Source organism: Doryrhamphus excisus, linkage group LG12 (assembly GCF_037039965.1).
Source record: "Doryrhamphus excisus strain RoL-2023G ecotype Guam linkage group LG12, RoL_Dexc_Guam_v1.1, whole genome shotgun sequence".
In the NCBI taxonomy this organism is placed as follows: domain Eukaryota; kingdom Metazoa; phylum Chordata; class Actinopteri; order Syngnathiformes; family Syngnathidae; genus Doryrhamphus; species Doryrhamphus excisus.
The window spans coordinates 3,957,618-3,972,374 of NC_136368.1; the positions used below are offsets into that span (position 1 = coordinate 3,957,618).

Consider the following 14,757-nt stretch of genomic DNA (forward strand, 5'->3'; position numbering starts at 1 on the left):
TGTGAAGTATGTGTGTTTCAATACTCGTTTCAATACATGCCAGCCAAAACCCCCCAAACATGGTCATTTTCTACATTTTCCATGTCCATGATGTTGCTATATTGCAGAGAGATACATACATATTAAATATTAAATACTACAAACTAAAAGCACCTGGCTCACAAGGGCAAGAATCAGATTCTTCTCAGGGGGAGGGGGATTGGCTACAAGCACCAGTGACGTCACCACATTTGGTGGTAGGTTCAAGTCAGTAAATAGCACAAAGAAGATACTAGTAGTTATATTAATATTTAAGAATATGAATACGGTAAATAATACTATACACTATCTATTACTATTGCTATAAATAATACTATAAATGTATTAATAATACAATTGATAATTTTTATTATTCAATGTATGCACCTGTAGCAATAATCACATAATATTGTAATAATACATTATTAATAAACAAATTAAAAATATTTTTACATAAAAATAAATAATCGATATTAAAGGTATTACTTGAGTGGTATTTATTTTATAATTAAGAATGTAATTAAATGTATTACTATGTTTGTAAATGTATTATGTATTAGTCTAATAAATCTAACTGAAAATAAACTATGTTACAGTTATTATTAGGCTATTTAAATGGTCTTATCCATGAAATAAGATCTTCGTGATCTCCTGTCACCCTTACGCCTCAGGCTTGAACCCGGATGTAATGTTAGGGATGTGCAATAATTTGAAATAATAATAATTTCATAATAATAATTTCAAGGTGCAACCACACAAGTTTAAAAAGTGTCGACTGTGGCAGTGTACATGTGTTCCAATCGGTGTCGTGACCTCCTGCCTTCCTCATTCCTTCCTTCCTTCCTTCCTCCTTTCCCCTGCAAGCTCTGCAGCCTGACGGCCATTATTGAGGAAGTGCAACTTTAGAGGATTATTTATGGAGCGTCTCGCTCTCGTGAGTGGCTGCGAGGAAACACGTGACGCCATTAAAGTTTGCTTTATGGCCCTCGGCTTGACAAGACAAAATATAATTCTCATTGTGTATTGGCAAGTGGCTCCAGATGGGCCGGAGAGCAACCACGGAGCTTTAGCGCGGACGGCGGCCTGCGGGCTGCTGCTGCCGGCAGTGGTGGCACCAAGGGCGGCGAAGCTGCCTGTGGAGGCACCGGTGGCACTGGTGGTGCTGGCTAGGCGGTAAGGTGGCTTTTTAACTGTTGTTGTATGGGCGTATGTATGATGTCATAGACGTCAGAACTGATGTAGTTTCCTGCCTGGCTGCAGTTGGGGGTTCAAGGGGCTGGGGGTGGGGGGTGCTGTACAGATGACGTGCTGCTGTTTGCTTGCTGATGACTTGATTTGGGTGTTTTTTTTGGCTGTTTTGTTGGATTTGGACTCAAACACTGAGCATAAACTGCCTCTAATGAGGTCTATGAAAACTATGTGGCACTATTCTTCTTTTCATTTGTCTATCTGCTCATTTTAATTGCTTTTCAAGTAGTTTTTTTATACAAAAAAACAAAAATGTGGCCTTAAACTGCAGAGGCCTAATGTTTCAGTTGTTATCACGCAGGAATTAAATATAATATCTGCTAAATACTATGTTCATAATTTAACATTGGATATCCTTCCTTACTTAAAAGCCTACACGCAGAAAAAAAACATCCAGTTTAGTGTTCATTTTGAGTGTTTTTTCCCCTGCGTAAACCCCCCAAATAGACTGAAAAGAGCCCCCAGCACTTCCGCTTAGTCTTAAGTGGGAGAAAAACGCTGACTGTATATTTCTTTTGTGCTGCATCCCGGCTTTGACCCGTCCCAAGTGCTTGCCCGGGAAGGTGAAAGGCAGGTCAGGCTGTCTCACACGAACACGTACCTTGATTCAAGGTGTGGACTTGTCACATGACACCACATCCAATTTCGGAACCAGTTGTGCAACGTTGAGTGCTATCAGAATCATTCGTTTTGCATAGACAAATAATATATTTTTATAATCAATAATGCATTATTTTTATGGAGAAATATATTATTATTATAATAATAATATAAAGCAGTTTGCTTCAATAAAAGTCACAATAACACAATTGTAATGTTATTATATTACTCACTTGCTTACACACTGCACTGACTTAACAAGCATTTCAGCATTAAAATATTCGAATATTTATTTGCCAAAACGTTGCAATAGTGAGGAGAATCGATGAAGGCTGTTTCATATCCGAAATAATGAATCAATAAGACTGAAAGCTCGGATGCACAGCCGTTGAGGAGGCAGAGTAGCTGCCACTGAGCTTATAGTTAATGACGCAAATGGAATTGCTCAACTTTTGCACCCTTTTGAGCTGTCACAGAGGCTGAGAAATAATTTTTTGGGGGGCTAACTTTATTAAGCGATTTGGTGTGACCTCCGTGGCCTCATGTCGTGGACATGTGGAGGTAGCTTTTATGGATCCAGAAAGGACACTTTGGACTATATGGTCACTTTTTAAAAAATATGTCATTAACAGAAACATTTCATTTTATACGTTTTAAATATTTTATCATTTTATAATATGTATTTTTATCTGATGTGCTCCAGTTTATGAATAACATGAATAAACTGCATATGGGAGAATACGTCAAATATTTTGGTGGATGGGTTTGTTTACATTCAGAAAATATAACATTAACACAACTTCATGTTATTGGTATAAATGTATATATTAAATACATAAAATAATTTTAAAAAATACATTAATTTGAATAACTTAAATCCAGCATTTAACATTTAGCAATGAATAATATTTGTAAAAAAATGCGCAGACTATAGGAAAATACACCACATTTCGAAAATATTAAACGAACACAATTTTTTTTGGGCCATAAATGTAAATATATAATAATGAAAAAAATATTTTTAATAAATTAAATCTACAGAAGTTTACCAACTGTTTATTAATAATATGTACCATAGGAAAATACATCAAACATATCTTTAAATTTAGAAAATATGAAATTGACCCATTTTATAACTTGTATATTAAATATATACATTGAAATGAATGAAAAATCTACAGAAATGAAGTGATAGTGTTGGATAAATATTCATATATTGCATGGACTACATATTAGAACACATTTATAAAACAAAACGTGAACAAAAACAAACGTTATCTCAAATGTTTATACATTAAAATGATTATTTAGAATTATTATGTAAGAATAATATGAATGAATTGCAGGGACTTTAGGAGAAGACACATTTAGGTCCCTTGCTTGGAACTAAATGTGTCGTCAAGGGGGTGTCTCCAGGCCAATAATTAGGTAGTAATAAACAAGGAAATGACGAAAATTGCAGAAACACACACACACACACACACACAGACACAAGGAGTCCAAGTGCAGAAGCACCAGTAAAGACCGCCTCAAATGAAGACATTTGCATGACCTCTTATAAGACTGCATGCCAACCTCCTCACTTGCATGCCCACCTCCTCTTCTTGCATCTGTGGGACGCCTCCCGTCGTCTATATATACCCTGTAGAACCGAATTTGTGTGATCAAAACACAGTCACAGATTCGATTCTAGGGGAGTATATGGTCGATGAAAAAACTTCGATTTATTGACACCTTTGTTGACGCTAGGGTGTAATGAGTGTAATAACCAGGATGGGTTGGGGTGTGGGGGGGGGTGCATACTCGTATTAATAAAGCAACATGTTGGAATGAAAGAAAAAACACTCCTGCATGGCACCGCACGCCTCCCTCCTCCTGTCTCTATACCTCCATGAATGATTCCCAGAGGCGGCCATTGGCCAATTGTTTCCAGGAGCCTGCAGAAGATGAAGGGATGAGATTGGTGTAACTTTTGCATGACCCCCTCCTTGACAAAGACAGTCGCCATCAATTGTCCTCACTCATTATATCCCCCTGCTTTTAAACCGGAGGGGCTTCTTTTTTTGTGGCGCAGATGCCAGAGCTTAGAGCACACATGAAATATCTCATTTTACTTCAAATGTTTGTTATTTAAAGCGTATTTTATGTTTTTTTTTTAAAGTATTTGCAGCAAGGTATAACGTGTTTTTGTTCTCTCGGGGTGGAAGTTTGTTTTCCTAACCTGCAGACAGATGTTTGAGGGTTTATTTTTCCACCATGAGTGCAATTAGGGCATATTTGGAGTGGGTGAAATTGCTCTTAGTTGTATGTTTACCCGTGTGAGGAGCAGCGTCACCTCCATTGGCCGACACAGTCACATGGTCCGCTAACTTTATTCAGTTGACACCAAAGTAGGAGGGCTTTATGGAGGGAGGAAAAAAGACAACTCGAGAAAAATTAGTATTTTCTACCTTCACAAATTAATGGCCATGAGTTCGTATATGGTGAACTCCAAGTATGTGGATCCCAAATTCCCCCCCTGCGAGGAATATTCGCAGAATAACTACATACCTGAGCAGGGCTCGGACTACTTCAGCCCATCGCAGGACACTGACTTTCAGCACCCGGGGATCTACCCACGCTCAAACTACACGGAGCAAGCTTTCGGCTGCAACGCCGTGCAGGAGCCCCCTGTGCAGCCACGGGGTCACGTCCACGACAGAGCCGGCCAGGGGAGCCCCTTCGTCGCACAGACTGAGCAAGCGGAGCCGGTCCATGTGACCGGAGCACGGACGTGTGCACAGCAGAACACAAAGAGCCCGAATGGGATGCCAGGCAAGCAGCCCGCGGTAGTTTACCCATGGATGAAGAAAGTGCACGTCACTACGGGTAAGGTCGCCCTTTTACGCGCTCCTGACGCACTGTAGTAGTTTGCGAATCGTTCAGTGTTCTATTTATGAGAGGCTTTCAAGGGCCTCGCCAATTACACAAGTCGTAAATTTTATTGCTCTGGAAGCAGGCCGCGGAAGCTAAAGCGTGTAGTGTGCATGTGTGTAGTGGATTTGCGTAATTTTGTGCGTAAAAACCCTAAATCTAAATAAACGTGTGTGTATTCCTCTTTCCTTTAAAAAAAACTATATTTGTTTCTCTCCCGCAGTCAACCCGGATTACACGGGTTCCGAGCCCAAACGCTCCAGAACAGCTTACACCCGGCAGCAGGTTCTGGAGCTGGAGAAGGAGTTCCACTTCAACCGCTACTTGACCAGGAGGCGCCGAATCGAGATCGCTCACACGCTTTGTCTCTCCGAGAGGCAGATTAAGATCTGGTTCCAGAACAGGAGAATGAAGTGGAAGAAGGACCACAAACTGCCGAACACTAAAGGAAGGTCGGTACCGACCCCGGGCCACCTACAAAGCCTCCACAAGGACAACCAGACTGACATCACGTCCTTGTAAAGACCGAGACGCGAGCAAAGGCGTCGCATCTGACTTTTGCATGGACCGAAGTCGTTTTTAGACATTTTTTTTTAATTTAATGAAAATAAATCCGTGTTGACTTGAGGCTGGGATGGAAAAGATAAAAATCAATCAGTATTTTCACGGACAGGTTCGAGTCTCTTTTATGGTTCGCTTACTGCAAAGATGCACCATGAAATATTACAACCAAACTTTTTACTTTTTTTTTTTTTGGATGTGGGGGGGCTCTGTGAGGACGTCCACCTTCAGCTTCTATGGATTTAAGAGCGTCGTTTTTATTTCATTTAAGAACATTGGTTGGAATTACGCACACGTCTCAGTAGCTCGCAAATGTACTTGATGGAAAGTGCAACCAAAAGCACGGAACCTTATTGTCCCAAATATCGCTCGTCTTGGTCATATGTATGTTTTAACTTATTTTGTACCATAAAAGCTTTTTTTTTTCTTGAAATATATGTCCTTCAAAACATTCCTTTTTCCTTAGAAATAAATCTCGCCTCGGCATTTTTTAAACGTTTTCAACCTCTGTCATGCTCGTTTTTTTATTTCCATTCCTGCATGACATCGAATTGTTTGAAATATTTAGGAATATTTGTGTTACATTTTATTTATTTGTTTAAAAATATAAGTGAACGTTTTCGTATCGCGCGCACACCCAATGAAACGAATGCTCCCGGTTAAGAATGAACCTTTTCCAAATATATGTTTCTGCATGGCTTTATGTAAAGTTTCGTCTTAGTTTTGATGTGAGAATGTATTTTTTATTTCTTTCTCGGTTTAAACAAAAGGTTTAGAAGTTGGGGGGGATGTCAAGTCAGAAAAAAAGATTTTTTTTGGTAGTTTTTTTGTTTTAAAACCGTCATTGTCTCAACACAAGAAAAGGCCCAGAAGCTCTCACCCGGATCTTGGAGGTCTTGTGGAGGAGGTATTTGAAGCGAAGGTCGGTGGCAGGTTCATCCAGGGGACACGTTGGAGCCGCAAGGGATGACCCCAACACCCCTGACCCGGCCGGACAGGCAGCATTTTCTCCTTTTTTTTGAGACAAAAAACTCTGTGAAGCATTCAAAGCGAGTCAGTGCGTGACTTGTGAAACAGAGTTCTTTCTATCTAAAAAAAAAAAACACAAAACAAAAAACTGCCCAGTATTTGAAGACAGAGGTTCCAATATACGCGTAATGTCAAAATGCAATCTCTTTTACTGCTCTTATTTTTGTACATGCTTTCTACCTTGTATTTGTGCATCGGGATGTGAGAAGTATATTGGAAACGAAATAAAGATTTCTACTGATGATGCATTTAAGTGACTTGTCTTATTTAAGCACACTTTACAATTGTGAACTAAGAATATCGTTGAAAAGACATTTCTTTGTTGACGTACGAGGAGACAAATGCTTGAAAACACCCCCCCCCCTCAACCCCAAATGTCTTACCTTTTGGCTGATGCTCGCTTCTCATTCTCACATTCCAGCTCCAATTTTTATTTCTTTGCATAAAAAAAATTAATAAAACACAAAATTAAACACATTTCGTGTATTTAATGCACCCATATTATATTATACTATCGGTTTAATATATATATATGATCATTATTTGCTGTTCTTTGCTCCAAAATGAAAACAATGTAGAAACCAGAGGTTTCCCGAACCTGACGATTATCATGTGAGGTGTTCAAATGCAATTAAAATTATAGTTGTATCATATATTTCAAGTTATATAATCACCAAGCCTTTTATTGTTTGTTCTCGCCACTTTTGGGACCCCACACTTTGCGTCCACTATCAAGCACACAAAAGGCCTCGAAGAAGACATGTGGAAAGACAATCTTCACTATACACCCCCCACATCCCCCCCACACACACTACGTGATCCACTCTGCACGTATACCCAAATGTATGTCCATGTATGTTCACTTAATGCGGACTCCAACAAAACAAAAGTGATGTCCTTGAAGGCACCACGCCATATATGAAGGTGGGTTTATATGCAGAGGATGGATGGCTTTAACATGCTACATTAGTACTTATTTTGCAGGGAGTGGGTGGGGTGGGGGGGGTGACAATGTATTATTATTATTATAAGAAGAAAAGGTGTGATTGGACTGCACGTGCTCGCAGCCACGCTGACCTACATGCGTGCGCGCCAATAAATGGCAGCCATGGGCGCTGTGCCACTTCCAATGACAGCCGCATCCACCGCCGGGGAACAAGCATGCGCCAGTGCCGCTCTTCGCCATCCCGCCATATTTGACTCTCCCTCACGCTCGCCTCGTTTCCCCTCCTCCTTTTCCTCCTCCTGACAACAACCCGGCATCGCGTTATAGTAGCGTCGTCTTTTTTTGCATTCGCAGAAATTCACCTCGACATTGTCGCGCTGTAAGCTCCAACACCACCACCCCCTCGCCACCTCCACCCAGATCACGTGACTGGCCCAATAATTAATGCAGCACCGGCCCCCCCACCCCCTCGAAGCTTGGCGTCGTCATTAATCGCGAGGACTCTATCTAGACTTGAAAAACTGAAGAGATCCGCCAAAGAGAGAAAAAAAAAACAATAATAGGCTTTAAACAGCACAGCGGCGTCGGGAGCGACACATCCCCAAGCCAAGGATGCTCGGGTAAGGTCTGTATTTACTGCATCTTCCATGCTGGATGGCTTCGCTCCGGAGCCAAATGTGCTCTTATTTGATTTATTGTGCTATTGCTGTGTGAGTGTGTGTGGCTCTTGCAGGAATCTTGCAGATGAATGCATGGTCGTTGTGGATTTTTTTTATTGCTCTCTGGCCCATTTCAAGTCCAATTTAGCTGTGGTGCAAAATACAGCAAACGAAGAGGCGTTTATTTGCATGAAGTGTAAATAAACGCCGTTTGATGGTCACTGGCTTGGATTGGAGGTGGAAGTTTGGCCCGGCTGACACTTCTGCATCCTTGTAAATCATTGCCAGTAATTCCTGAAAGGGTTGGAAGGGAGGGAGACACAGGGAGGGGGGGGGGCGAAAACTGTAAATCTTTCACTTTTATTACCCTGTGAACATATGTGGCAGCCAGTCTTGAATCTTTTTCTTTCCCAGCAAGCAAAAGCCGACGCTCCAAATCTTCATCATTCTTCTCCAAGTGCTCCACATTGTGAGAACAAAGGCCTAATCTTTTTTCAATGTAGGATATATTTCAATACCTCACGTTCATTCATGGGGGGCAACAAATGTTAAATATAAATATAAATATACACAAATATCCTGTAGGTTTTTAGATACCAGACTTCCCAGCAGCAATGCAGGGTATAAATAAATATATAAAAAAAGGAATATACCGAGGAATTAAACGCCACCCTTTGTCAAAAATGGATTGGTGAGGTAGAGGAAGAGCAATCACGTGAACAAATATGCTTGCATCTTGCAGGGCAGTGCCTTTATTTGTCATCATAAAGCCTCCCCCCCTCCCTTAAAGCCAAATATTCTACTGTTTAGCTCCCAAATCTGCACAGGCCTACACTTAAATTCCTGCTATTTCATTTGGTGATTGATTGCCAGACGGTTTTTTTTCTTCCTCTCCGTGCAGAAATAAGGATACCCAATGTTGGCTTTTTATTGGTAGCTGAGTCCTTCCACTCTTCCGGGAATACTACATCCACTGGTGTATGGAAATGTCTGAAAAAGACCAAGATCAGGTTTAGGACAGCATCGTCTCCCACACAAAAGGATTTATTCCACAAGCTGCAAGAGTGACCTGCTATAGCTTTTTTTTTTAAAATTAATGATGAATTGACGCACAGGTAAGCAGCTGCATGGCGCAAAGCAACCTTTAAGCGGGTTCATTCGATGCGAGGAAATACGGGTGGGTGATTTATTCCACTTGGAGGAGGTTGGCGCCTGTGGAGGCTGCTTGCGGAGGATGTCGAGCAAAAGGCTGCTACGTCGTTTGGGAAAGGAAAGGAAAGAAAGGCTTATGATGGAAACGGAACTCGGTGCACTTTTCAGCTCGTTTCTGCGAGAAGCAGCACGAAGGAAAAAAGTAGAGGGGACTTTTCTTCTTTTTGACTCGCGGATCGTAAATCACATTAATTTGTTGTCTTATCGTCACAATGGCGTTTGCGGTGATTTATGTGCTTTGAGCTGCGTGGCTTTGTTAAAAACATCAAGTCATGTGCTGGACGAGGGGACGAGTTCGATTTTCTCACCATTTGTGAAGCTTTTTTTGCAGCGATATTCCAATTTAATCCAACTATTATACCTTTGGAACGATTACGCATAAGTTTAGATTTTTTTAAATGCATTTTAAAATAATATTGAAAAAAAATACAAATACCTATAATAATAAAACAACATTAATTGCAACATAAATAACTAATATGCATTACTTTCTGCAAAAACAATGCACCATGCGCCTTCAAGTAGCGATGGAGATAATAAGTGTCTACATGGAGTCCCGGCCCTTTGTGTGGACCAAACTTACCGTAACAGCGCGTAGGCGAAGAACACTGCGCCTTGAATAGAGGAGCATGTCTGCTACTAGTAGCCCAGTGGGCCAAAGCCCTTGAGCAGACCAGCATTAACAAATATTCCACATCCAACAGATGTTAAATCTGCCTTACTTTGACGCAAATAATCCACACATCAACGACAAAATGGTTCCCATTCCTATATTATTATTTCTTTCTAAATGTGAATTTCTCGGAGCCGGCGTGTGTGTGTAGAGCATCTTCTCCTTTTGTGGTTGTGATTTTGCGGCCGGTCTACTTGAAGGCTAAACCGGCTCCTCTCGTTGTTCATTAAACGCCGCATGACCCAAAGGTCAGCCAAAAACAGCTTATGACTGCTAAATATCTGGCCTATTCTTTGTATTTAAAAAGTGCACATGCAGGGCTTTTTTTTTAAAGCCTTGAAGGCATCGCAGTTCCATAAACAAGCCTGCAAGGGAATCTTCATCATTGTATCATTCACATTTATTTATCTGAGGGGGAAAATGTGTTTTTTCACAGAAATATTTCTGCTATATTTTGTGGCGTGTGTTTTTCAGGTGGAGCTGCGAGCAGTGATGAAAGCGTAAAGAACAGAACACCCATTTGCGCAAATTTTGGTGAGTATAAATAACAAGTAAACAAGCCCCTTTTGTTGTTGTTGTTTTTCCACATAAAGCGAGGAGTCGATGACCAAAGCAGACATGCAGAAGGCACACATTGCCTATATATCCTGCAAATGTATTTACTATGTTTGCACCTTATTTAGGAAGGAAATTCCCATTAAAAATGTATAACTAGGAATAGACACGGAAGTAGACACATCCCGAAAATGAATAATAAAAATGAGGTGGAAGTCCTTCTTGTAATCCATTTATTCCCGCAGGCTACTCACACTTTGAACGTCTCTTCTTGCAGCAGTGCAGTCGACTAATGCTGCAAGCCTGCATATTAAAGCCTTGCTTTATAAAAGCATCTCGGGTCAGGTTGTGGGATTCTTTCCCTCTACCCTTCCACCTACGCTTTTTTTGTGTTGCACTTCTGAGGGGCTGCGAGTGGAGTGCACTGTTTTGCTTTGCGTTTACAACACCAACATTTGCGGTCATAAATTTTGCCACGGCGGCCCACACTGACAGGTGCAATTGTTATGCAGCACGGCGAGGACTTTACCACCAACATACAGTAGCCCCCGCGTCTCATATTTATCATGCAACTTTATTACAGCGATTAGGACCGGCCTGCATTGGATTTACTGAAAATAATAATAATAATAATAATAACAAATCACATTAACGTTTAAAAACGGGCTTATCTATGTGCGTAAATGCGCATCATAGGTTGGATTTAAGAACAAAAGACCACCATCACAGCAAAAACACAATTAAATAAAATGCCCCCCCTCCTTTTTTTTTAAAAGACGGTTCTTCAGCATCACTCTAGTATTGAATGGCATGAGATTATGAAGGTGTACCTAATATTCTACATAGGTGGAGACGTGCGAAAAGACAAATGATCACACATTTCTGCCAACCACGCCCACACCAACCGACACACAGCTATGCCACCTTCTCACACACACACACACACACACACACACGCACTCACACACAGAAATGATATTTATATTGAGATGAATGCTGTAGAGTAGTGTGTGTGAACATGTGATCCAAAGCTTGAACAAGGCATGACGCAACGCTTTGTCAGACCTTGTGATTAGTGAAAAGGCCATTGTGTTTGTGTGTCAAACGCTGATTCAGCTCCTTTTCTGAGGGCTCACCAAAGCCCCACAGAGGGCCTTTTTAGGGAAAGTTAAACTTTAACTGTTTTTGTCTAAAAAGAAAAAAGGCAATACTGGGTCTGTAATATGATGGTAGTTTAATACAGGCTCGTTGCATGCAGATAGGTGTAAAATAAAATAAGATATAGGAGTCAAATGATGTTTATTTGTATTTTTATAGGTGACAGACTGGAGCAAAAGTGGGGGAGGCCAATTACGTGATAAAGCTGCCAATATACCCATGCCATTGGAGCTACATTCCCTGCTTTATTGTCTTTGAGTGAACAACTACAATGCAGAAAGCAACATACTACGACAACTCTGCACTGTTTGGGGGCTACAGCTACCCCAAAGCTGACTCGTACAACTACGCTCACCAGTCGTACCCTCCAGCCAACATCGAGGGGGACTATCAGGGCCCTGTGTGCCCTATTCAGACCCCCGCAGTCCGGCCACCGACCCTGAAAGAAAGTGACTTAAACGGGGATTGCATGCGGCAGAGCAGCAGCAGCGGCAGCCAAAGCAACACCAACAGCAACAGCAGCAGTGTGGGGGAACAGCAGCCCGGGGCTCCGCTGCCACCCTCACCCGGCTCCAACGGCTCTGCACCGCAGAAAAAGAAGTCTTCCCCTGGCGGTAGCAACGCTACACCCGCACTGACCAAGCAGATATTCCCCTGGATGAAGGAGACCCGGCAGAATGCCAACAAGAAGAGCAATAACTGCCCCTCTGCAGGTACAGTGGAGATGGGCGTGCGTGGGGGGAGTGGGGGCGGAGGTTACGTCTTAATAAATATTTGTAATTGCAGGCGAGGTGAGCGATGAAAAGAGCCCGTCCGGACCGGCCTCCAAGCGGGTGAGAACCGCGTACACCAGCGCGCAGCTGGTGGAGCTGGAGAAGGAGTTCCACTTCAACCGCTACCTTTGCCGCCCACGCAGGGTGGAGATGGCCAACCTGCTGAACCTCACCGAGCGTCAGATCAAGATCTGGTTCCAGAACAGAAGAATGAAGTACAAAAAGGACCAGAAGTCCAAAGGGCTGGCGCACTCGCCTCTCGGGCACTCCCCGGACAGAAGCCCGCCGCTGAGCGGCCCCAATCACATTGGATACTCGGGCCAGCTCCAGAACACTTTGGCCTATGACGCGCCCTCGCCTCCGCCCTTCGCCAAGCCCCAGCAGAACATGTACGGCCTGGCCGCCTACACGGCCCCGCTGGGCGGCTGCATGCCCCAGCAAAAGCGCTACCAGAGCGCCGAGTACGAGCACCACGGCATGCAGAGCGGCGGCACGTTCGCCGGCGCCAACTTGCAAGGCAGCCCAGTCTACGTGGGCGGGAACTTTGTGGATTCCATGCCAGCCTCGGGCCCCGTCTTCAACCTGGGCCACCTTCCCCACCCCTCGTCCACCAGCGTGGACTACAGCTGCGCAGCCCAGATCCCGGGGAACCACCACCACGGACCCTGTGACCCCCACCCCACCTACACGGACCTCACCTCTCACCAAGCCACTCAGGGAAGGATTCAGGAAGCGCCTAAACTCACGCACTTGTAATAGAGGTGTCTCCTAGCGCGCGCGCGCATGTGTGTATGTGTGTGTGTGTGCGTGTGCGTGTGCGTGTATGCCAATATTATGTTATTACCTCATTAGTCGAATAACTCCCACGCAGCGAGTCACGTGCATTATGATTATTACGATGACAGTATTAATGAGTATTATTGTGTATTTTTTCTAAAGAATACAGCCTCTCCCATGTTCTTGGATATTTGGGGATGTTCCTCCTCTTTCTTCTTTTTGATAGACAAGTGCAATGCGCATTTTGGACTGAATATTTGACTTGAAAGTAAGGCTTGTAGATGATGAACGTAGAAACTCATAGTGAGAAGGACTTTTTGGAGTCCCATTTTTTTTGTCTCCTCATCCCAAATCATGGTATTTATTTCTTCTCATGCGTTTTTTTTGGCTATTCTATCTATTTATTATTCAACGATTGCACATTATTTATCGTTTCAAAGCGAGTATTTATACGTGTGTTTGTTTTCTTGTAAGATTGGACAGATCAGTGCACTTGATGGCGAAACAGGGTTTGAAAAATTGATTTGTAATTGTAAATGAGGGTTGGGGGGGACAAATGGGGCATTTTATAGTGTATAAGCACCACTATGTGTCCATGGTTAATCTTGTGTGCAAATCGTAGACTATCGAAGTATCAAATATTGTACACACCAGCATGTCATTTTGTGTATTCCATTCCTTTTTTTTTAAAAATTTCTTTCCCATCGTTATTCCACCCCATGGAAGTCCACCTTAATTATATTGAAATGTTCTATTTTATTGCGTTGAGCATTTTGTAAATAAAGTGGTCAAACTTTACGGTTTGTTATTATTATTATTATTATTATATGAATATGATTTGAATTCTGTAATATTATGTTTGGTTTCCTGCGGCCCATTGACGCCCAGCCAAGAAGGAGACCCGATCAATAAATTAGACACCAGGATATCCAAGCAAGACTGCACCTCTATAATGCAAAGTGCATTTTAAAAGAATAAGCTTATTGATGTTTTATCGGTATGATCTTCCTGGGTGTGTTATTTTACTGGATGATTATTATAATAAGAGAATGGGCTCCATTACTTATTGATCAGCGCGCTGCTAAAGTTAGACGAGTGGACGTTTAAAAACATATCCAATTTATCGACGAGCAAGAAAAGCAAAGTCCGTGTGTGCGCGCGTTTTAATGTGTATGCACGCGTGCACGTGAATGTGTGTGTGAGAGAAAGAGAGAGAGAGAGAGAGAAAGAAAGAAAGAGAGAGCAGTTCATCCTTTATTGCTCCTGGAGAGCCATTTCAAAGCTCATTAATCAAAAACTCGTCGCTTTCAGACTCCTCGCTGATTCCTCCTCCTCGCCAACAAAGCATCTGCATTCCAAATCCAAGGAACACATTTCAAACCGAGCAGGCTAATCTTTAATGGGGAGGGGGGAGGCCATAAACACGCTGTGTGCACATCGGCCCCCAAACGTTGCATTAAATTTATCTCGAAAATGTCATTTTTTTCTGTGTGTGGAAAATGTGATTTAAAACAATTGATGAGAAATTTTTGCTATAAATTATGTACACACGTACTTGTTGGGTAATGTATATTCAAAATGATTCCTTAAAACCCGCAACTGTATTGTTAAAAAATGAGTATGAAGTGACATAGG

The 14,757-nt window shown here is 42.2% G+C and overlaps 2 protein-coding genes across 2 annotated transcripts; both read left to right on the top strand.

Moving 5' to 3' along the window:
• The first annotated feature begins 3,643 nt into the window (after positions 1-3,643).
• On the top strand, positions 3,644-6,615 carry hoxd4a (homeobox D4a). Its single transcript, XM_058082745.2, has 2 exons — positions 3,644-4,734; positions 5,003-6,615. The coding sequence occupies exons 1-2, from the start codon at positions 4,329-4,331 to the stop codon at positions 5,299-5,301; spliced, it is 705 nt and encodes a 234-aa protein (XP_057938728.2). The 5' UTR covers positions 3,644-4,328; the 3' UTR covers positions 5,302-6,615.
• Positions 6,616-8,360: 1,745 nt separating this feature from the next.
• Positions 8,361-13,920, top strand: hoxd3a (homeobox D3a). The gene is given in 4 exon segments (XM_078795133.1): positions 8,361-9,089; positions 10,334-10,393; positions 11,732-12,290; positions 12,328-13,920. Coding segments are annotated over 2 exon segments (1,221 nt in total). The 5' UTR covers positions 8,361-9,089; positions 10,334-10,393; positions 11,732-11,843; the 3' UTR covers positions 13,102-13,920.
• Positions 13,921-14,757: the final 837 nt, after the last annotated feature.

Excerpts from the sequence above, each read along its gene's own strand:
- hoxd4a (XM_058082745.2), top strand. The coding sequence starts at position 4,329 with ATGGCCATGAGTTCGTATATGGTGAACTCCAAGTATGTGGATCCCAAA. Across the intron at positions 4,735-5,002 it reads GAAAGTGCACGTCACTACGG|TCAACCCGGATTACACGGGT; the intron begins GTAAGGTCGCCC and ends TCTCTCCCGCAG.